General features: G+C 50.1%; 1 protein-coding gene across 2 annotated transcripts in view; it reads left to right on the forward strand.

The window, feature by feature from the left end:
- The window catches only part of LOC116968805 (formin-like protein 3), a 141433-nt gene that overhangs the window by 55899 nt on the left and 63320 nt on the right, over positions 1-22214 (forward strand). For both annotated transcript variants that reach the window (XM_033015694.1, XM_033015695.1), the window contains 3 exons: positions 14415-14498; positions 15187-15267; positions 17166-17242. In XM_033015694.1, the coding sequence (XP_032871585.1) occupies positions 14415-14498; positions 15187-15267; positions 17166-17242 (242 nt within the window). The remainder of the gene's footprint in view (positions 1-14414; positions 14499-15186; positions 15268-17165; positions 17243-22214) is intronic.

A 22214-nucleotide genomic window follows, 5' to 3' on the forward strand; every position in this document is an offset into this window, starting at 1 on the left:
TGCTGGAAAATCGAAGGTGCACAAAAAAGCTGGAGAAACTCAGCGGGTGCAGCAGCGTCTATGGAGCGAAGGAAATAGGCGACGTTTCGGGCCAACACTCTGAAGGAAATAGGCAACGTTTCGGGCCGAATCCCTTGGGGAAATAGGCAACGTTTCAGGCCGAAACCCTTCCGGGTTTCGTCCCGAAACGTTGCCTATTTCCTTCGCTCCATAGATGCTGCTGCACCCGCTGAGTTTCTCCAGCATTTTTGTCTACCTTCACTCTGAGGAAGCTGATTAAGACTTTAAATTGGCCTGTGTTACCATCCCATAGCTTGATAACAGGGGAGTCCACTAAAGTTTCTGAATGCTTGAATCTACATTGCTGTTTTCTTCGTGGAGCAACTATTCCACAGGTAGTTTGGTGCAGTTGTCTGGATAGCAGAGTCCCTGTGCTGTAAATATACTTGGGATGCATCTGGCAAACTGGGTGACCACTATGTGAGACTTTGCCATCTCTCTGTTCGTCTGTCTGTCTATCTCTCTGTCTGTCTGTCTCTCTCTCTGTCTGTCTTTCTATCTATCTATCTGTCTCTCTCTCTCTTCCTCTCTCCCTCTCTCCCTCTCTCTCATTGTGTCTCTCCTCAACTACCTCTGCCACAGAAGGTAGTTGAGGCCACAGTTCATTGGCTATATTTCAGAGGGAGTTAGATGTGGCCCTTGTGGCTAAAGGGATCAGGGGGTATGGAGAGAAGGCAGGGATGGGATACTGAGTTGGATGATCAGCCATGATCATATTGAATGGCGAATGGTGCAGGCTCGAAGGGCCGAATGGCCTCTACTCCTGCACCTAATTTCTATGTTTCTATGTATATTTAAGAGGGAGTTCGATGTGGCCCTTGTGGCTAAAGGGATCAGGGGGTATGGAGAGAAGGCAGGGATGGGATACTGAGTTGGATGATCAGCCATGATCATATTGAATGGCGGTGCTGGCTCGAAGGGCCAAATGGCCTACTCCTGCACCTATTGTCTATGTTTCTATGTTTCTAAACTGGCCACATGCTAAATTTGGGACGACAATATTTGACTCTGCAACTTTGGGATATCAAAAGATTGAAGGCTTGGCCAACAGTAATTTGGTATCCACAGGGCTCTCTCTGTTTGTGGCTGAAGAGTTGGCCTCTTAAATTGATGCCGATCGTCCAACTTGGTCTATTTTTAGTGTCCCGTTGAGCTTAAAGCCTCTTATGGGTCCTTATGATCAATGAGTCATAAACAAAACTCATCTTCTGTTCTTCCCTGTTTCATGTGGTGACTTTGAGAGCAAGGTTCACGATGGCAGCCACGCAATGGTTGGTCGTATTGCCAGAGGTTGAAAGCGTTTCTGGAGGAGGTGATGAATGTTCCTCTCCCACACCCCGGGCCTCAGCATCCAGCAACATTCAGTGCCATCAGCCAGCGCTGGCTGTCTCTCTGCTTGCTGCTCTGCCCCACCCCCTCCCCCCCTCCCCCCCCCCCCCCCCGCCCCCCCCGCCCACGCATCAGCAGACTCCGCCACACCCGCCGTGTGCTTCCCCTCCGTTACCACGGCAGCCAGCTGACCGGGTCCCGGCCAGGAAACGCCTCGGTCACCATGGCAACTCCATTTCCTGGAAGTGGATGATTGTCGCCGAGACTAAATCCATGAGTTGTCCCGATCCGGCTGATTGACACTGGAACACACACCCTACCCAAGCTGTGCCTTTAGTTTAGTTTAGGGATATAACACAGAAACAGGCCCTTCGGCCCACCGAGTCCACACCGACCAGCGATCCCCGCACACTGACACTATCATACACACACCAGGGACAATTTACAATTATGCCAAGCCAATCAACCTACAAACCTGTGTGGAAATGCCTTGCTTTTTATCACTTAGTAGAATGGGAGAGTGCAGATCAAACTGTCCTGTGGGACTTTGACTCCATCTTTTATGTGTTTGCCTCTCCAGCTCATCTCTCCTCCGACAAGGGAGAGCCGCCTCTCTTGGGACTATGTCTTTGCCCCTTTGTGCCTCTGTCCACTTGACCTCTTAACAAGTACAAGAATATGTGCTCACCAGAAATGGATCTCAACAGCTTCCATGCACAAGGGTGGCACGGTGGCACAGAGTTGCTGCCTCACAGCGCCAGAGACCCGGGTTCCATCCTGGCTGCGGGTGCTGTCTGTACGGAGTTTGCACGTTCTCCCCGTGACCAGCGTGGGTTTTCTCCAAGATTCTCGGTTTCCTCCCACATTCCAAAGACGTACAGGTTTGTAGGTTAATTAGCTTGGTATAAGTGTAAATTGTCCCTAGTGTGTGTAGGATAGTGTTGGTGTGCGGTGATCGCTGGTCGGTGGGCCGAAGGGCCTGTTTCCGTGCTGTATCTCTAAACTAAACTAAATTAAAGGAAAGAAGACGTAACCACAAAGTCGCTGGCAGATAGGGGGATCTGATGCTGCTTTCCATGCATGGCAGGCAGTCTCATGGGAATGGGATCAGGAGCAAAGTTGCAGGCTGTGCACAATGCGACCAGCAGGAGGTGCAAGGTGCAGTGGGGCGAGGGAGGCCTGGGAGGTGGGCCAACAAGGGCAAACGTTGCTCCATATCAGTCGAAGGATATTCGACTGATATGAAATTAGCTTTCGCTTACTTTACTTTCGAGATACAGCGCAGAAACAGGCCCTTCGGCCCACCGAGTCCGTGCTGACCAGCGATCCCCCCGTACACCAACACTATCCGACACACACTAGGGACAATTTAAATTTTTATCGAATGCAAGTAACGTACCATCCTGTACTTCTTTGGAGTGTGGGAGGAAACCGGAGAAAACCCACGCAGGTCACGGGGAGAACGTACAAATTCCGTACACACAGCACCCGTGGTCAGGTCCTTACCCGAGACTCTCTTGCTGTGAGGCCATCAAGTCTACTCTGCCATTCAATCATGGCTGATCTATCTCTCCCTCTCAACCCCATTCTCCTGCCTTCTCCCCATAACCCCTGACACCCGCACCTAGCAAGAATCTATCAATCTTCGCCTTAAAAATATCCACTGACTTGACCTCCACAGCCTTCGGTGGCAAAGAATTCCACAGATTCACCATCCTCAGACTAAAGAAATTCCTCCTCCATCTCCATTCTAATGGTACGTCCTTTAATTCTGAGGCTGTGCCCTCTGGTCCTAGACTCTCCCACTAGTGGAAACATCCTCTCCACATCCACTCTATCCAGGCCTGTTGATGTTGATGTTGGACGTCCTTCAGGAATGAGGCTCGTTGTTGGAGAGCCAGTGTTTAGACAAACATGTTCACTCTTAACTGTTTAGTTTAGTTTAGAGATACAGCGCGGAAACAGGCCCTTCGGCCCACCGAGTCCGCGCCGACAAGTGATTCCTGCACACTAATTGGCCTGTCCCACTTGCCGATTTTTTTTCAGCGACTGCGGCATCATTGACTGACGTATCAGGTCACTGAAAAATACGCGGTGTGACACATTTATACCAAGCCAATTAACTTGTACGTCTTTGGAGTGTGGGAGGAAACCGAAGCACCCGGTGAAAACCCACGCGGGTCACGGGGGGAGAACGTGCAAACTCCGTACAGACAGCGCCCGTAGTCGGGATGCAACCCGGGTCTCCGGCGCTGTGAGGCAGCAACTCTACCGCTGCCCCACCTGTGCCGTTCACAGAGTTAGTGTAAAAGAGATTTGTGATTAGCCGCTTCCAGAATCTCTTGCACAGCTTCTGAAAACACCCTGGACTTTCGTTTTGTTTAGAAATAGAGCGCGGAAACAGGCCCTTCGGCCCACAGAGTGCGCGCCGACCAGCGATCCCCGCACACACTAGCACTCTCCTACACACTGGGGACAACTTATATTTATTTAAACCAACAAGCAGCCTGTGCGTCTTTGGAGTGTGGGAGGAAACCGGAGCACCCGGAGAAAACCCACGCGGGTCACGGGGAGAACGTACAAACGCCGTAGTCAGGATGGAACCCGGGTCTCTGGCGCTGGGAGGCAGCAGCTCTACCCGCTGCGCCACTGCGCTGCCTTCAAGGTCTTGCGTTGTGCAGGGAAGGTGAGGTGAGACCATGGTGAAATCAGTGATAGTTTTATAGAATGCAGATCAGGCCTGAGGGGCCATATGAGTGAATCTTATTTCTTCTACTCTTTAAAAGAGCTCTCTATGTACAAATTGATACCAGATTTTCGACATTACCACAGCAATTACACTTCAGCAAAATAGTACTTTGTGTTTTGGACGACATACAAAGAGTAATTTGGCCCATCGAGTCCGTGCTGGCTCACCGAGTCATCCCCCCCCCCCCCCCCCCCCACAGACTAGGGGCAAATGACCGCAGCCAATTGACCCAGCCGCTCCCCACATTCCACCACTCACCAACACAGTGGTTGCACTTTGCCGTGGCCAATGTACCTCCCACGTGGTCACGGGGAGAATGTGCAAACTTCACACAGACAGCACCCGAGGTAAGGATCGAACCCGGGTCTCTGGCGCTGTGAGGCAGCAACTCTACCAGCTGCACCTTTACAAGGCACATCTTGAAGACAACACCAAACACCAAGTGTAGGAAGAACCTGCAGATGCTGGTTCAAACTGGATAGACACAAAATGCTGGAGGAACTCATTGAGCCAGCCAGCATCTCTGGAGAAAAGGGATAGTTGACGTTTCGGCTCGAGACCCTTCTTCCTTCTCTCCAGAGATGCAGTCTGAGCCGCTGAGTTACTCCAGCTATTTGTGTCTTTCTTTCTCTCCTAAACTCCTACAGTATATATATATTTATATATATCAGGATACAAGATAACCAAAGCTGCTATAGAAAAATATAAGCTATCCGGGTAAACCGTGGAGGATACATGCCGATACATATTTGACCAAAGGACCCAGGATTGTGCAAGCAGTGAGCAGGGACCCACCCATGTGGAGGGACAGAGAGCTGGAACATTTAAAGAGCACCAGAAGGAGTTATGCCCCTGTCCCACTTAGGAAACCTCTGGAGACTTTGCGCCCCACCCAAGGTTTCCGTGCGGTTCCCGGAGGTTGCCGGAGGTTGCAGGTAGTGGAAGCAGGTAGGGAGACTGACAAAAACCTCCGGGAACCGCACGGAAACCTTGGGTGGGGCGCAAAGTCTCCAGAGGTTTCCGTTCAGGTTTCCTACGTGGGACAGGGGCATTAGGCTGCAGGTCGGGCCTACGCCTCTTATGGCAAACAGACAGCCTGGAGAGTTTGGGGGGGTGGGGGGTGGGGGGAAGAATCGGTCCAGCGTTTGGTTTCAACTCTCTCCACGTTTGTAAAAGAGACTTGTGTCTCCCCGCAGCCACCAGCCCCTCTCCCCCAGGAGGGCTGTCCTCACTTGCTCTGGGTGATAATAGGTCAGAGTAAACAGCCGAATTGCAGAAGCAGTTTTCACACAATGCGGATGATGCCTCCAGGCGATGCTTAAAGCTCACGCCAGGGAGGCCATTTTGGTCATTTCAGTTCAGTTTAGTTTATTGTCACGTGTACCGAGGTACAGAGAAAAGCTTCTGTTGCGTGCTAACCAGTCCGCGGAAAGACAATATATGATTACAATCGATCTATTCACAGTGTATAGATACATGGTAACGTTTGGTGCAAGATAAAGACCAGTAAATCTGATCAAAGATATTCCGAGGGTCTCCAATGAGGTAGATAGTAGTTCAGGACCGCTCTCTGGTTGTGGTAGGATGGTTCAGTTGCCTGATAACAGCCGGGAAGAAACTGTCCCTGAATCTGGAGGTGCTTTTCTTCCTCCCTGTATGCACACAAAGGCATGGATCGTTAGTCCGATTCCCAATTAGAAGTAGACCAGTGATGGGTCAAGAGCCTTAGAAATAGGAGAGAAATGCTTGGGGATTTAAGCTCGGCCGAGGTGCTGACAATGAGCCAGGGGCCTTTTACATGATGCCCTCTCCTTGCTTTAATTTGTTTAGTTTAGTTTCGAGATGCATCGTGGAAACAGGCCTATGGCCTACTGAGTCCGCGCCGACCAGCACACTAACGCTATCCTACACACACTAGGGACAATTTGCACTTATACCAAGCCAATGAACCTACAAACCTGCACGTCTTTGGAGTGTGGGAGGAACCCAGAGAAAACCCACGCGGAAGGCAGCAATTCGACCGCTGCGCCACCGTGCGTGGATTTCACGCTGTCCGATTCCTTGGCCACGACCCCCACGAATGAGCGAATGCCTTTTGTAGGGGTCACATGATGTTGTGATTGAAAATCCTTGTATGCCAGCCATCACTGGGGTAAAGCTGAGGGGCCAGATGTGAAGTGCATCCGGGCCTTCTGCTCAGGGTGTTTGTTGCCACACAATCCCCGTCCCACCTCACTCTCTTTCACTTTCTCCCTCTCTCCCCTTCTGCAACTCTTGCCTGGGGCAATTTACGGGGGAATTTTACTCTTCTTGCCATTGTCCCCGCCTAGATCAGCAAACGCAACACAGCCTGACAATACAAATGTGGGACCTTTCCACGAGTGTATTTCAGCACCACATCACTTAATGCCAGCCTCGCTATTCACACCTGGCTGCCGACAAAGGGAACCTGTGCCAACTTCTACCCTCTCTCACTCTCAACCTCTCCCCCCCTCAGCCTCTCTCTCTCTCGCTCTCTCTCTCCCCCCCCCCCCCCCCCCCCCCTTCCCCCTCCCCCAGCCTCTCTCTCCCACTCTCTCTCTCTCTGCCTGTCTCCCCCTCCCTTTCTCATTCTCTCCAACATAAAATTAAAATTAAATTACTCCTTCCTCAGTACTGGCTTGTCTGTTAACATTTCAAACCCTGTGGAAAAGTGTGACCTTTGTAAATGCGAAGACTTCATTTTAGCTTCCAAAATGCCCATGTTTTGGTCTGTGTGACCTTCCTGTGTATTCCAATTTTGGCCGGGCTGCTGTTGGCGTTTTCTCTCTCTCTCTCTCTCTCTCTAGTCAGACTGAGCTCAGACAAAGGCCTCATTCACCAATGACTCTCTCATCCTCTGTTGCAGCACAATCTGCAGCAGGGAACAGGGGTGGGAAATTGTATAAATTGCTTATTCTTTGTATAAACATGTTGATCAGGGAAATGTAATCCAGCCCCTGGTCAGTCCTGCTGCCACAGGTAGTCAGAATGGCACAACTAAAATGGCCGCCCAAGAAGGGCTCTCCTCATTACCACGAGGCCCAGGTGCTTCTGAGATCGAGGGCCACGTCTTTCTCGTGTACCCCCATTCACGACCCCCCCCCCCTCCACTACCCCCCAGCAATGTCCTCTTCCTCCACCATTTCTAGAAGTTAAAGTTATTCCCTCAAGTAACAGTTAGGATTGCGTTTTGATTTTTATTTCCCCTTTGATTTTAGTTTAGTTTAGTTTAGAGATACAGCGCTGAAACAGGCCCTTCGGCCCACCGTGTCTGCGCCGCCCAACGATCCCTGCACACTAGGGACAATTTACAATTATACCAGGCCAATTAACCTACAAACCTGTACATCTTTGGAGTGTGGGATGTAAACGAAGATCCCGGTGAAAAACCATGCCGTCACGGGGAGAACGTGCAAACTCCGTACAGACAGCACCCGTAGTCAGGATGGAACCAGGACGGGTGTCCATCACCCTTGTGTCTGATTCTGCTCCGTCTCAGCAGGTACACGGTGCTTGCTGCCCTGGGGTCTCTGGAGAGAGACTAGGGCTGCCAGTCTATTCAACTGATGGTCATTCAATAAGAGCCTAATCTTCTGACTAGTTAAAGCACATTTCATGAGTTCATAAGATGAAGGAGCAGAATTGGGCCATTCGGCCCATCAAGTCCACTCCACCATTGATCTATCTCTCTCCCTATCAACCCCATTCTCCTGCCTTCTCCCCACAATCCCTGACGCCCGTACGAATCAAGAATCTGTCAATTTCCGCCTTAAAAATGCCCAATAACTTGGGCTTCACAGCCGTCTGTGGCGATGAATTCCACAGATTCACCACCCTCTGACTAAAAAAATTCCTCCTCATCTCCTTTCTAAAGCTGCGTCCTTTTATTCTGAGGCTGTGCCCCCTGGTCCTAGACTCTCCCACCAGTGGAAACATCCTCTCCACATCCACTCTATCCAGGCCTTTCACTATTCAGTAAGTATCAATGAGGTCCCCCCTCAACCTTCTAAACTCCAGCCACTCATTTCCCAAATCAGTGGTGCAGCGGGTAGTGCCGCTGCATTGCAGCACCAGACACCCAGGTTTGATCCTGACCTCGGGTGCTGTCCATGTGGAGTTTGCACGTTCTCCCTGTGACTGCGTGGGTTCTCCCAGGTGCTCCGGTTTCCTCCCACATCCCAAAGAGGTGCGGGTTTGTAGGTTAATTGGCCCTCTGTAAATTGCCCCCCAGTGTGTAGAGAGGGGTAAAAGATGGGGCGAGTCGTGCTGGGAATGGAGGGGGAGGTGATTACGGTAATATTGCTGGATGATAGGATAGCTCTGTGTGCTGGCATAGACTTGGCAGGCCGCACAGTTTGCATGTAGTTACTGAATATGTAAAACTGGAACCCCCTGAGGATTTAGCAGGCAACCTAATCTCCCCACCATTGACGTCTGTGTGCTCAGCTTTGCAGCACCCTCCCTCAACCTGTCTGCCTTTCCTTCCTCCTTTAAAGTGTTGCGTAAACCCTGCCCCCTCTGTACATCTGCTGGACCCTCCTGTGAAGTGTGAGAGCGATGTAGGTGCTAGATCAATGCAGGCTGCTTCTTTCAATCCAAGCGTCGAGCTTGCATGTGGGGCTTGGCTGAGAGCGGACACAAGTTTTGTTTCACTTTAGTTTAGAGACACAGCTCTGAACTGAAACTGAAACTGCGCGGAAACAGGCCCTTCGGCCCCACGAGCACTATCTTACACACACACACGCAGGACAATTTACATTTATAGCAAGTCACAAACCTGCACGTCTTTGGAGTGTGGGAGGAAACTGAAGACCTCTGAGAAAACCCACGCAGGTCACGGGGAGAACGTGCAAACTCCGCACAGGCAGCACCCGTAGTCGGGATTGAACCTGGGTCTCTGGCTCTGCAAGCGCTGTAAGGCAGCAACTCTACCACTAAGCCACCGTGCTGCCCAAGCTGCACATTGGAGCTGGACACTGTGGGAACTCAGGAGCTGGGCTGGGAGTGAGTGAACTCAAGGTGTTCCAACACAAACCTGCACTGCCACCGAGATTCATTCAGCTGCCTTCGGCTGCCCTGGGCACCATCTTGCACTAAATGTTATTCACGTTATAACCTTCAGCCTGGAAAGGGACTGAACATGAGGGCCTGAGTCACGGGGAGAGGCTGGGCAGGTTACGACTCTATTCCTTGGGGCGCAGGAGGATGAGGGGTGATCTTTGGGACGACAGATGGCACAATGGGCTAAGTGTTCGGCTGGCAACCGGAAGGTGGCCGGTTCGAATCCCGCTTGGAGTGCATACTGTCGTTGTGTCCTTGGGCAAGACACTTCACCCACCTTTGCCTGTGTGTGAATGTGTGTGAGTGATTGGTGGTGGTCGGAGGGGCCGTAGGCGCAGATTGGCAGCCACGCTTCCATCAGTCTGCCCCAGGGCAGCTGTGGCTACAGAAGTAGCTTACCACCACCGAGTGTGACTGAGGAGTGAATGAATAGAAACATAGAAACATAGAAATTAGGTGCAGGAGTAGGCCATTCGGCCCTTCGAGCCTGCACCGCCATTCAATATGATCATGGCTGATCATCCAACTCAGTATCCCGTACCTGCCTTCTCTCCATACCCTCTGATCCCCTTAGCCACAAGGGCCACATCTAACATCTAACTCCCTCTTAATGCGATGTAAAGCACCTTGAGTATTAGAAAGGCGCTATATAAATCCCATCCATTATCATTATTATTATTATCTTATAGAGGTGTATAAAATCATGAGAGGAATAGATCGGGTAGATGCACAGAGTCTCTCACCCAGAGTAGGGGAATCGAGGACCAGACCACATAGGTTTAAGCTGAAGGGGAAAAGATTTAATAGGAATCTTATTTACACAAAGGGTGGTGGTTGTATGGAACAAGCTGCCAGAGGAGGTAGTTGAGGCTGGGACTATCCCATCGTTTAAAACACAGACAGGTACATGGATAGGACAGGGTTAGAGGGATATGGACCAAATGCTGGCTGGTGGTACTATTGTAGCTGGGACATGTTGGCCAGTGTGGGCAAGTTGGGCCGAAGGGTCTGTTTCCACACTGTGTCACTCTGTGCATCTGTACACTGTGGACAGCTCGACTGTAATCACGTATTGTCTTTCTGCTGACTGGTTAGCACAGAAATAAAAGTGTTTGACTGTACCTCGGTACACGTGACAAGCACCTAAAGTATAAGTGCTTGATGCAACCCCTAGACTAAGCCAAACGGTGGGCTTGGAGTGGGTTTGAAGAGAACTTCAAACGCATTGCAGTCTGCCTGCGATCGCAACAGTTTTCATTTGTCTTCGAAAAGAACAAAGAAAAAATCCCCGTTTCTGGCTGCTTCAGTTACTCATGCCCTGGAAAGCTGTGTGAAATGTGAACGGTGTGTGGCCTAACGGTGGCCCCTCTCCCCACCCCCCCCCCCCCTCTCCCCACCCCCCCCCCCCTCCCTTCCCTCCACTGCAAACCAGACAGGAAATGATGCTATGTGCATTATTAGACCATTTTGAAAGTCTCGCTCCTGAAACGGAGGAAACGTTATTTCTTCGCTTTCGTGAGTTTGGAGGTTGTTGAGACTAGTTGTGAGAGAGGCCCGAAGGTGGTAATTGTCCCTATCTCATATCCCACCATCCCCCTCCCTCTCCCCTGTCCTTTTAAAGAAAATAATGAATGAACAATGAATAAATCTCCAAGCACTGAGGGAATCCACATTGTCCCGTGAGCCTCATTGCTCATATTGGGCAGCTTATAACCCTAGCGATATTAATATTGACTTCTCTCATTTCATGTCACTCTGGCAACCCCTCTCTCTCTCTCCCTGTCCCTCCCCCACCCTAGTCGTCGTACTAGTTTCACTGTCATCCTGATAAGTTTCATTGTCTGCATAACTCGTTATCACCTAGCCCACAGCCAACAACGGACCATTGTGGGCTCCACCTTTCCTTGACCACCGTTACATTTTTTTGCATATCATTCATTCATTTGTTCTATATCTCTTTATAGTTTAGTTTAGCGATACAGCGCGGAGTTACCACAGGCCCTTCGGCCCACCGAGTCCTGCAGCCCTGCAAACATTTTCCTCATCGAGACTCCTTCCAACTTCTCTTTGGAAGTTACTATCAAAACTCCTCCCCCCCCCCCCCCCCCCCCCCCCCAGACAGTGGCAAGCAATGTAGCCCCCCCCACAAAGTTCCAGGCATTCACCCCCACCAAGAAGAGAGAACCTAACCACCTACCCATGACATACTATCTCCAAGCCGCCCAAGATAGACACAAAAAGCTGCAGTAACTCAGTGGGTCAGACAGCATCTCTGGAGTAAAGGAATCGTTGACGTTTTGGGTCGAGACCCTTCTTCCGTTTCTCCAGAGATGCTGTCTGACCCACGGAGTTGTGGACGTTGGGACTTTGTCTCTGGAACTGATGCGCTACATTGCTGAGAACTACAGTGCATTCTGCACTCTGTATCTTCATACGGTATAGGAGCAGAATGAGGCCATTTAGCCCATAAAGTCTACTCCACCATTCAATCGTGGCTGATCTACCTTTCCAACCTCATTCTCCTGCCTTCTACCCATAACCTTTGGCAATCAATAATCTATCAATTTCCGCCTTAAAAATGTCCACTGACTTGGCCTCCACCGCCATCTGTGGCAATGAATTCCACAGATTCACCACCCTCTGACTAAAGAAATTCCTCCTCATCTCCTTTCCAAAGGTACGTCCTTTAATTCTGAGGCTGTGACCTCTAGTCCTAGACTCTCCCACTGGTGGAAACATCCACTCGATCCAGGCCTTTCATTATTCGGTAGGTTTCAATGAGAAAGGTCCTCCCCTTTGCTCTACCTATTGTGCTTGAGTTTGACCTGATTGTGCTGTATGTATTATCTGATCTGGTTGAACATGGTGCAAAACAAAGCCTTTCGCTGTACCTCGGTACACGTAGCAATGATGAACTGAAACCTGGAGCGGGGGGAGGGGGTGAACAAAGGAGGGGATACTCTGTAACTTTGTCGATGCCCTTTACATGTCGACTATTTGCATACCGTGGGGACGCAGGCAAAGAATTTCACTGTGACTGGTCACGTGACAATAAAGTATTTCGTTTTTAGTTTCGTTTAGTTGAATGATGGAGTAGACTTGATGGGCCGAATGGCCTCATTCAGCTCCTACGACTTATGAACTTTGGAACCAATGAAGGTGTAGGTATGAGCCATGGTTCAGTGCTGTTCATTGTGGGTGTAAGTCTCGCTCGGGAGGCCGGGGCACAAATATGTCAGCTGGCATTGTACTGAGCGGGTGCTGCGCTCATCTCGGGCGCTGTTCCACGTGTTAGATGTTCAACCAAGGCTCCATCCACACTCTGAGGTATTGTCGCATTGTGAGATCTTGCCAGGCCCTGGACACTTTGAAACGCTCTTTATCGGCGAAGGATGTGCTAGGTGTTACAGCAATGCAACTCCTTCCTTGTGCCACCCTGCTTCAATCAGTTACTTTGTTTCACTGAAGCAGATGGACATCTGACTACCTTCCTGAATGGTGAACCTCTCCGCCCCGGAGCAACCTCTCGGGACCTCTCCCTCGGAAAGCGGCTAATTGTTCCCGGAACCCGCTGATTTGGAAATCCCTTCCCTGCCCTGGTTTAACTTGTGTGGGGGCCGTCTGACCCTGGCCCAGTGCTTTAGTTTAGTTTAGTTTAGTTTAGTTTCGAGATACAGCGCAGAAACAGGCCCTTTGGCCCACTGAGTCCACGTCGACCAGCGATCCCCGCACACCAACACTACCCTACACACACTACTATGTAAGGTGTCCTTGAGATGTCTGAAAGGCGCCCATTAAATAAAATTTATTATTATTATTATTAGGGCCAATGTACAATTATACCAAGGCAATGAACCTAATTAACTCCGCACAGACAACTTCCGTGATCAGGATTGAACCTGGGTCTCTGGCGCTGTAAAGGGCCTGTCCCACTTACGCGACCTTTACAGGAGACCGCCGGCACACGTCATAGGTCGGCGAAATTTTCAACATGTTGAAAATTCACCGGCGACCAGAAAGACGCTACGACTCTTTGGGGACCTCTCACGGCCATAGGCTGTATGTGGTCACCCGCGACATGTCGCCAGGGGTCGCCTGTATGGTCGTGAGAGGTCTCCTATGGTCGTAGTTTAGGGGTAACATGAGGGGGAACTTCTTTACTCAGAGAGTGGTGGCTGTGTGGAATGAGCTTCCAGTGGAAGTGGTGGAGGCTGGTTCGATTTTATCATTTAAAAATAAATTGGATAGGTATATGGATGGGAAAGGAATGGAGGGTTATGGTCTGAGTGCAGGTAGATGGGACTAGGTGAGAGAAAGTGTTTGGCACGGACTAGAAGGGCCGAGATGGCCTGTTTCCGTGCTGTAATTGTTATATGGTTATATGGTCTACTCCGCCATTCAATCTTTCCTTCTCAGCCCCATTCTCCTGCCTTCTCCCCATTACCCCTGACACCCGTACTAATCAAGAATTTATCTATCTCTGCCTTAAAAATATCCACTGACTTGTGGCCTCCACAGCCGTCTGTGGCAAAGAATCCCACAGATTCACCACCCTCTGGCTAAAGAAATTCCTCCTCATCTCCTTCCTAAAGGAACGTCCTTTAATTCTGAGGCTGTGACCTCTGGTCCTAGACTCTCCCACTAGTGGAAACACCCTCCCCACATCCACTCTATCCAGGCCTTTCACTATTCACCATAAATGCACAGTCGCCATATTTTAGCTCCATTTGCAAAGCCAAAACGAAACTGTCCAAAGTCCGGTCCTGTACCCCCCCCCCGGTAGAGTTGCTGCCTTACAGAGCTTGCAGCGCCGGAGACCCGGGTTCCATCCCGACTACGGGCGCTGTCTGTACAGAGTTTGCACGTTCTCCCCGTGACCTGCGTGGATTTTCTCAGAGATCTTCGGTTTCCTCCCACACTCCAAAGATGTGCAGGTTTGTAGGTTAATTGCCGTTGGTATTAGTGTAAATTGTCCCTAGTGCAAGTAGTGTTAGTGTGCGGTGATCGCTGGCTGGCACAGACTCGGTGGGGCCGAAGGGCCTGTTTCCGCGCTGTATCTCTAAACTAAACTAGTGTGTGAACGGGCGATCGCTGGTCGGCACGGACTCGGTGGGCCGAAGGGCCTGTTTCCGTGCTGTATCTCTAAACTAAACTAAACTCAACTGATGCAGGTCTACTTTTGCTTCCTTTGCAGAATTCGATGAACCTGCCTCCAGATAAGGCACGGCTCCTACGACAGTACGACAACGAGAAGAAGTGGGATCTCATCTGTGATCAGGTACTTGGCCTCCAGCACAATCTAGCTACAAGGCGGAAATGCAGTGGTCTTGGCTGGGGAGGGGGCAACGGGAGGGGTAGGCACGGATTCCCTCTCTCCCTTGAGTAGAGATGGTCATTCCCTTGTTGACCTTCCATTCCACGACCACGTTTACTCTGTGACATGAGATTTAAGTAGTGTTCAACATAGATTCATGAGTTCTGAAGCATTGAAACAGGCCTTTCGGCCCATCAAGTCCACACTGGCCCATCAGGCAATAGTTTTTACACCAATCCTGCAGTATCCTCCTCACATTCCCACCAAGTGCCCACCAAGATTCTATCACTCCCCCGGACTCGATGGAAACCAGGTCAAAGGCACTTTGTTGCGCCTGATTTATATCCACAACATCCTTCCTCTTTCTCCCTCCACAGATACTGCCTGGCCTGCTGAGCCTTTCCAGCATTTGTTTCGATCAGATCCCAGCTGATCCCCCTTGTTGCTCCATCCCATATCCCTCGATTTGCTTGTTGTCCAAATACCTCTGGCTCGTGTCCTTGCAGGAACAAGGCCTCCCTGTACATCGCCACCCAGAGGAAACAACTCGAAATGTTCCATAAATCTGTCCGTCACGTGTGAGTCTATCCAAGTCTGTGCGCCCAATATGTTGTGCTTGTACCTGGCTGACCGTTTGTATCTGTGTGAGCAGGAACGATTTCAGGTGAAGAACCCTCCACACACGTACATCCAGAAACTCAAGAGCTACCTCGACCCAGGAGTCACCAGGAAGGTAAATGAAACCATGATGAAACGTAACCTCTGAAAGACTTTGTGGGGAAGGGAAAGATAACTGAGTATTACTTCAATGCATGTCCTCAGGAATAACTCTGGCGCAGCGGTAGAGTTGCTGCCTCACAGGGCCAGAGACCCGGGTTCGATCCTGACTATGGGTGCTGTCTGTACGGAGTTTGCACGTTCTCCCCGTGACCGGCGTGGGTTTTCTCCGGGTGCTCCGGTTTCCTCCCACACTCCAAAGACGTGCAGGTTTATAGGTTAATTGGCTTTGGTCAAATTATGTCTAGGATAGTGCTAGTGGTCGCCGTGGACTCGGTGGGCTGAAGGGCCTGGTTCTGCGCAGTATCGCGAAAGTCTAACGTTAAGGAATAAACGTTTGTGAGCATGCTGAAGCTGCTCTTCTACGGATGTTGGACGCGTTAATCTGAGACACTGCCTGCCTTCTCTGGGAAATTCAACCCAATGTCCTTGCCAGTTTGTATGTATGCAGTTAACATCAATGAAAAGCTGGTTAAATGTGTGCAGAAGGTGATGCCCTCAACTGCATGACGGGTAGGTGTAACCCAGGGACACGCTGGCACCCATCAGACAGCTCCCCCTCTCGGGCAATGCCCTGTAGCCCCATGCCACTCTCTGTGTGTTACCCCTGCTGAGTTATTGCTTGTTGCTTCCTCATGTTCCACCTTGTCTCAGCTCCGGGAGAGAAGGAGAAACTAGGGGAGGAAATGCAGAAGGAAGAGGCGAGGGAAACAGCGATGAGTAGGATAGGGGAGGAAGTCGGCAAAGATGTCGTCAAGCTGGAAAGGGCACGGAGAAGATTTACGTGGATGTTGCCAGGACTAGAGGGTGTGAGCTATAGGGAGAGGTTGAGTAGGCTAGGTCTCTAGTCCATAGAACGCAGGAGGATGAGGGGTGATCTTATAGGGGTGTATAAAATCATGAGAGGAATAGATCGGGTAGAGTCTCTTGCCCAGAGTAGGGGAATCGAGGACCAGAGGACATGGGTTCAAGGTGAAGGGGAAAAGATTTAATAGGAATCTGAGGGGTAACTTTTTCACACAGAGGGTGGTGGGTGTATGGAACGAGCTGCCTGAGGAGGTAGTTGAGGCTGAGACTATCCCAACATTTAAGAAACAGTTAGACAGGTACATGGATAGGACAGGTTTGGAGGGATATGGACCAAACGCGGGCAGGTGGGACTTGTGTAGCTGGGACATGTTGGCCAGTGTGGGCAAGTTGGGCCGAAGGGCCTGTTTCCACACTGTATCACTCTGTGCATCTGTACACTGTGGACAGCTCGACTGTAATCACGTATTGTCTTTCTGCTGACTGGTTAGCACAGAAATAAAAGCGTTTCACTGTACCTCGGTACACGTGACAAGCACCTAAAGTATAAGTGCTTGATGCAACCCCTAGACTAAGCCAAACGGTGGGCTTGGAGTGGGTTTGAAGAGAACTTCAAACGCATTGCCGTCTGCCTGCGATCGCAACAGTTTTCATTTGTCTTCGAAAAGAACAAAGAACAGGTGGGACTTGTGTAGGTGGGACTGGTTGGCCGGTGTGGGCAAGTTGGACCGAAGGGCCTGTTTCCACACTGTATCACTCTATGACTCTAAGAAGGGGGGACGGGAGGGACTGTGAGATAGGCTGGGAGGGAGAGTGAATGAGTGTGGAAGGGGTGCTGGAGGGAGGGAGAGTGAGAAAGGAGGGATGAAAGAGTTCTTGGGGAAAGGGTAGAGATTGCTGGGATAATGAGGGAGAATATGTGTTTGGAGTCTGGGCATGATCTTGGGCATGATGAATATTGCCACTAAGTGTGCCTGCAGAATGCTGCTTTATGCTGCAAGATACTGCACTTGTGCTCACGCTACAACCGTCCCTACTGTGTTACAGAAGTTCCGCCGCCGGGTGCAGGAGTCGACGAAAGTGCTGCGTGAGTTGGAGATCTCGCTGCGCACCAACTACATTGGGTGAGTGGGCAGTGCCAGGGCAGCTGCCAGCTGCTGGGCAGCAAGAAACCTTCAGGGGAGGCTTGTAAGGCACGTCAGCCATCGTTTCGCTGAACACCTCCGCTCAGTCCGCCTCGACCTACCTGATCTCCCCGTTGCTCAACACCTTAAATCCCCCTCCCATTCCCACACTGACCTTTCCGTCCTGGGCCTCCTCCATTGTTAAACCCCTGTCCCACAGTAAGAGTTCATTCCAAGAGCTCTCTCCCCGAGTTTGCCCTGATTCGAACTCGGAGATTTACGGTAATGGCCGCTCGTCGGTACTCGGGGCTCTCGTGGACATTTTTCATCATGTTGAAAAATCTTCACGAGCCTTCCTGTGTTTACCTGCCGTTAGCGAGTCTTCCAGAGTACCTGCCTTTAGCGCTAAGAGGCGTCCCCGAGCTCCGACGTACCCGCTACGTTCAGTCTCCGTGCTTACCACGAGTTTGATTTTTTTTTAAACTCGGGAGAGCTCTTGGAATGAACTTGTACCGTGGGACAGGGCTATTAGAGTGAGGCCTAGCGCAAGTTGGAGGAACAGCACCTCATATTTCCCGGGCAGCTTACACCCCAGCGGTATGAACATTGACTTCTCTAACTTCAAATAGCCCTTGCTTTCCCTCTCTTTCCATCCCCTCCCCCTTTCCAGTTCTCCCACCAGTCTTACTGTCTCCGATTACATTCTATCTCTGTTTGCTTTGTTGTTACCTTCTCCCAACTAACAATATCCTAGGTACACAAAATTGCTGGGGAAACTCAGCGGGTGCAGCAGCATCTATGGAGCGAAGGAAATAGGCGACGTTTCGGGCCGAAACCCTTCTTCAGACTTTATATCCTATTCTACATTTCCCCTGGAACTACATTCCCTTTGTCCTGTTTTCACACCTTACACTTCCTTATCTATGTAACTCCCACCCCCCTGACTCTGAGTCTGAAGAAGGGTCTCGAACAGGCTTGTAGGTTCATTGGCTTGATATAAATGTCCCTAGTGTGTGTAGGTTAGTGTTTGAGTGGGGGGATCGCTGGTCGGTGCAGACACGTTGGTCCGAGGGGCCTATGTTCGCGCTGTATCTCTAAACTAAGCTCCCTTGCTACTGCACTGCACTGCACTGTCAGGCAGGGTTGCGTGTTGCAGTGCCTGGTGCAGGATTTGAACCCACATCCTTTGAACCAGGGGAGGAGAGCACTGACACAAAGCCACCAATAACGCAGCTCCTGCAGTAGCTCTGCACACTTTCACAGCCTTGTTAGAAGCGTGGAGACTGGGAGTACAGAGGAAGACACTCCAGATCACTCACTCTCTCTCTCCGCACCCAGCTGTTTGCTAAGTAAATACAAAACCATCCCCTGACCCACTCTGCTCTCTCTCCCCACGCCTTCCTACTGTTGGATATGAATCCATTTTATCTTTAAAAGATGCCCTGGCTTGTACTTCAACCACTTCCTGTAGCAGAGCAGGATATGCATCAACCTTTGCTTTGTAGATTGCTCTGTGTTGCACGCCATTGCATGCACACCATCATTTGTTCTCTTACGTCTCAGGAGACAGTGTGTGGGCCACTGGCTTTGGGTTTGAGTCCTTCTGCAGAGCCACGAGCACTGAGCACTCTCGGTTGAGCCTGTGCTGTCCGCCATCTTAGGGGAATGTGAAAGATTTCACGCCTCCTGTCTGAACAACATCAGAGGGAGTTCTAGAGCCAAGAGTGTTTTATTGTCACATGTCCCAGGTAGAACAATGACATTCTTACTTGCAGCAGCACAACACAATATAGAAACACAGTACACTGTAAACAAAAGAATACACTGTGTAGGACAGTGTTAGTGTGCGGGGGGTCGGGACGGAATCGGTGGGCCGAAGGGCCTGTTTCCGTGCTGTATCTCTGATCTAACCTAAACTAAACAATAAATGTAGGCTGGAGACTGGCAGATGACAAAGGCACTGAAAGAGTTAAGCCGGGAGACGTTGAAAAGGAAAGGAAGGTGGTTTGCAAAAGATTTGAGTGGGGGGGGGGGGGGGGGGTGTATGGGGTGGGGCTGGTAAATGGTGGAAATATACTACGGAAATGCCATTGTACAGCCTCAATTACACAGCAAATAGGATTCAAATAGCAAGGAGGAAAAGCCTTACATTATCCATCATACAATGGCTTCCTGCAGACTGCTGAATCCTTGAAATGCAGTGACCACACCACTCCTGCCTTACGAAGCCCTTACGGTCAGGGCGGCACGGTGGCGCAGCAGTAGAGTTGCTGCCTCACAGCGCCGGAGACCCGGGTTCCATCCTGACTACGGGTGCTGTCTGTACGGAGTTTGCACGTTCTCCCCGTGACCTGCGTGGGTTTTCTCCAGGTGCTACAGATTCCTCCCACACTCCAAAGACGTGCAGGTTTGTAGGTTAATTGTAAAATTGTAAATTGTCCCTAGTGTGTGTGTGTGGGATAGTGTTAGTGTGCGAGAGGGATCGCTGGTCGGTGCGGACTCGGTAGGCCGAAGGGCCTGTTTCTGCGCTGTATCTCGAAACTAAACTGAACTAAAAACTAAAAAGATGGTGGCTGACAGGGTGCTTGCTGCATTATGACATGGCCGGATGGTCAGCAGGATGTTTGGAGTTAGTTGTGCGTGTGCCTGCCATGGCATGACCCACTTACAGCACTTGTAACAGAACAACAATTCATTTAGTTTAGTTTAGTTTAGTTTAGAGATACAGCACGGAAACAGTCCCTTCGGCCCACCTAGTCTACGCCGACCAGCGATCCCCGTACACTAGCACTATCGCACACACACTAGGGACAATTTTTACCAAAGCCAATTAATCTATAAACCTGAGGTACACAAAAATGCTGGAGAAACTCAGCGGGTGCAGCAGCATCTATGGAGCGAAGGAAATAGGCGACGTTTCGGGCCGAAACCCTTCTTCAGACTGATGAGTTTCTCCAGCATTTTTGTGTACCTTCGAACTTCCAGCATCTGCAGTTCCTTCTTGAACACCTGATCTATAAACCTGTACGTCTTTGTACTGTGGGGAGAAACCAGAGCACCCGGAGAAAACCCACGCAGGTCACGGGGAGAGTGTACAAACTCTGTACGGGCAGCACCTGTAGTCAGGATCGAACCTGGGTCTCTGACGCCGTTAGGTAGCAACTCTACCCCCTGCACCACCGTGCTGACTGAATTCTTGGAAGTTCCTGTCGGAACTGTATTGTGTCGGAAGGAACTGCAGGCACAGAGGCTGATTTAAACCCAAGATAGGTTCACCAGACTGATTCCTGGGATGTCAGGACTGTCTTATGAAGAAAGACTGGATAGACTTGGTTTATACTCTCTAGAATTTAGGAGATTGAGAGGGGTTCTTATAGAAACTTATAAAATTCTTAAGGGGTTGGACAGGCTAGATGCAGGAAGATTCCTCCCGATGTTGGGGAAGTCCAGGACAAGGGGTCACAGCTTAAGGATAAGGGGGAAATCCTTTAAAACAGAGATGAGAAGAACTTTTTTCACACAGAGAGTGGTGAATCTCTGGAACTCTCTGCCACAGAGGGTAGTCGAGGCCAGTTCATTGGCTATATTTAAGAGGGAGTTAGATGTGGCCCTTGTGGCTAAGGGGATCAGAGGGTATGGAGAGAAGGCAGGTACAGGATACTGAGTTGGATGATCAGCCATGATCATATTGAATGGCGGTGCAGGCTCGAAGGGCCGAATGGCCTACTCCTGCACCTAATTTCTATGTTTCTATGATAGACACAAAATTCTGGAGTAACTCAGCGGGACCCTTCTTCAGTCTTCAGTCTCGACCTGAAACGTCACCCATTCCTTCTCTCTAGAGATGCTGCCTGACCCGCTGAGTTACTCCAGCTTTTTAGTGTCTATCTTCGGTACTAATCTTTCTAATGGCTATTGTCACCTATACACAGTACAGTGAAATCTCTTTGCGCTGCCCACAAATCGACAGTTGCCATATTTTTGGCACCATTTACAAAGAAAGGAGAAAAAGTCCAAAGTCCGGTCAAACACCAATTTCCAAGCACCTGTTTTGTTTTACCAGCATCCAATTCAATTTCCCCATGATCTTCTGAACGACAGCCCTCCCTCTGGGCGTCCCTGCATTTCTGTGTAGCTTTGGACCCTCCCACTATTAAGCTGCTGAGCCCACGCATAATGCAATGATGGATGCTTCTCATTATTGGAATAGCATGTTGCATTTGTATTTGTAGAGCAGGGAGGTTCTACTGCAGTTGTACAGGGTCTTGGTGAGACCACACCTGGAGTGTTGCGTACAGTTTTGGTCTCCAAATCTGAGGAAAAACATTCTTGCCATAGAGGATTTGAGTATAGGAGCAGGGAGGTTCTACTGCAGTTGTACAGAGTCTTGGTGAGACCACACCTGGAGTATTGCGTACAGTTTTGGTCTCCTAATCTGAGGAAAGACATTCTTGCCATAGAGGGAGTACAGAGAAGGTTCACCAGACTGATTCCTGGGATGTCAGGACTTTCATATGAAGAAAGACTGGATAGACTCGGCTTGTACTCGCTAGAATTTAGGAGATTGAGAGGGGATCTTATAGAAACGTACAAAATTCTTATGGGGTTGGGCAGGCTAGATGCAGGAAGATTGTTCCCGATGTTGGGGAAGTCCAGGACAAGGGGTCACAGCTTAAGGATAAGGGGGAAATCCTTTAGGACCGAGATGAGAAGAAACTTTTTCACACAGAGAGTGGTGAATCTGTGGAATTCTCTGCCACGGAGGGTAGTTGAGGCCACAGTTCATTGGCTATATTTAAGAGGGAGTTAGATGTGGCCCTTGTGGCTAAAGGGATCAGGGGGTATGGAGAGAAGGCAGGTACGGGATACTGAGTTGGATGATCAGCCATGATCATATTGAATGGCGGTGCAGGCTCGAAGGGCCGAATGGCCTACTCCTGCACCTATTTTCTATGTATCTATGTATGTATTC

This window comes from Amblyraja radiata, chromosome 46, assembly GCF_010909765.2.
Source record: "Amblyraja radiata isolate CabotCenter1 chromosome 46, sAmbRad1.1.pri, whole genome shotgun sequence".
NCBI lineage: Eukaryota > Metazoa > Chordata > Chondrichthyes > Rajiformes > Rajidae > Amblyraja > Amblyraja radiata.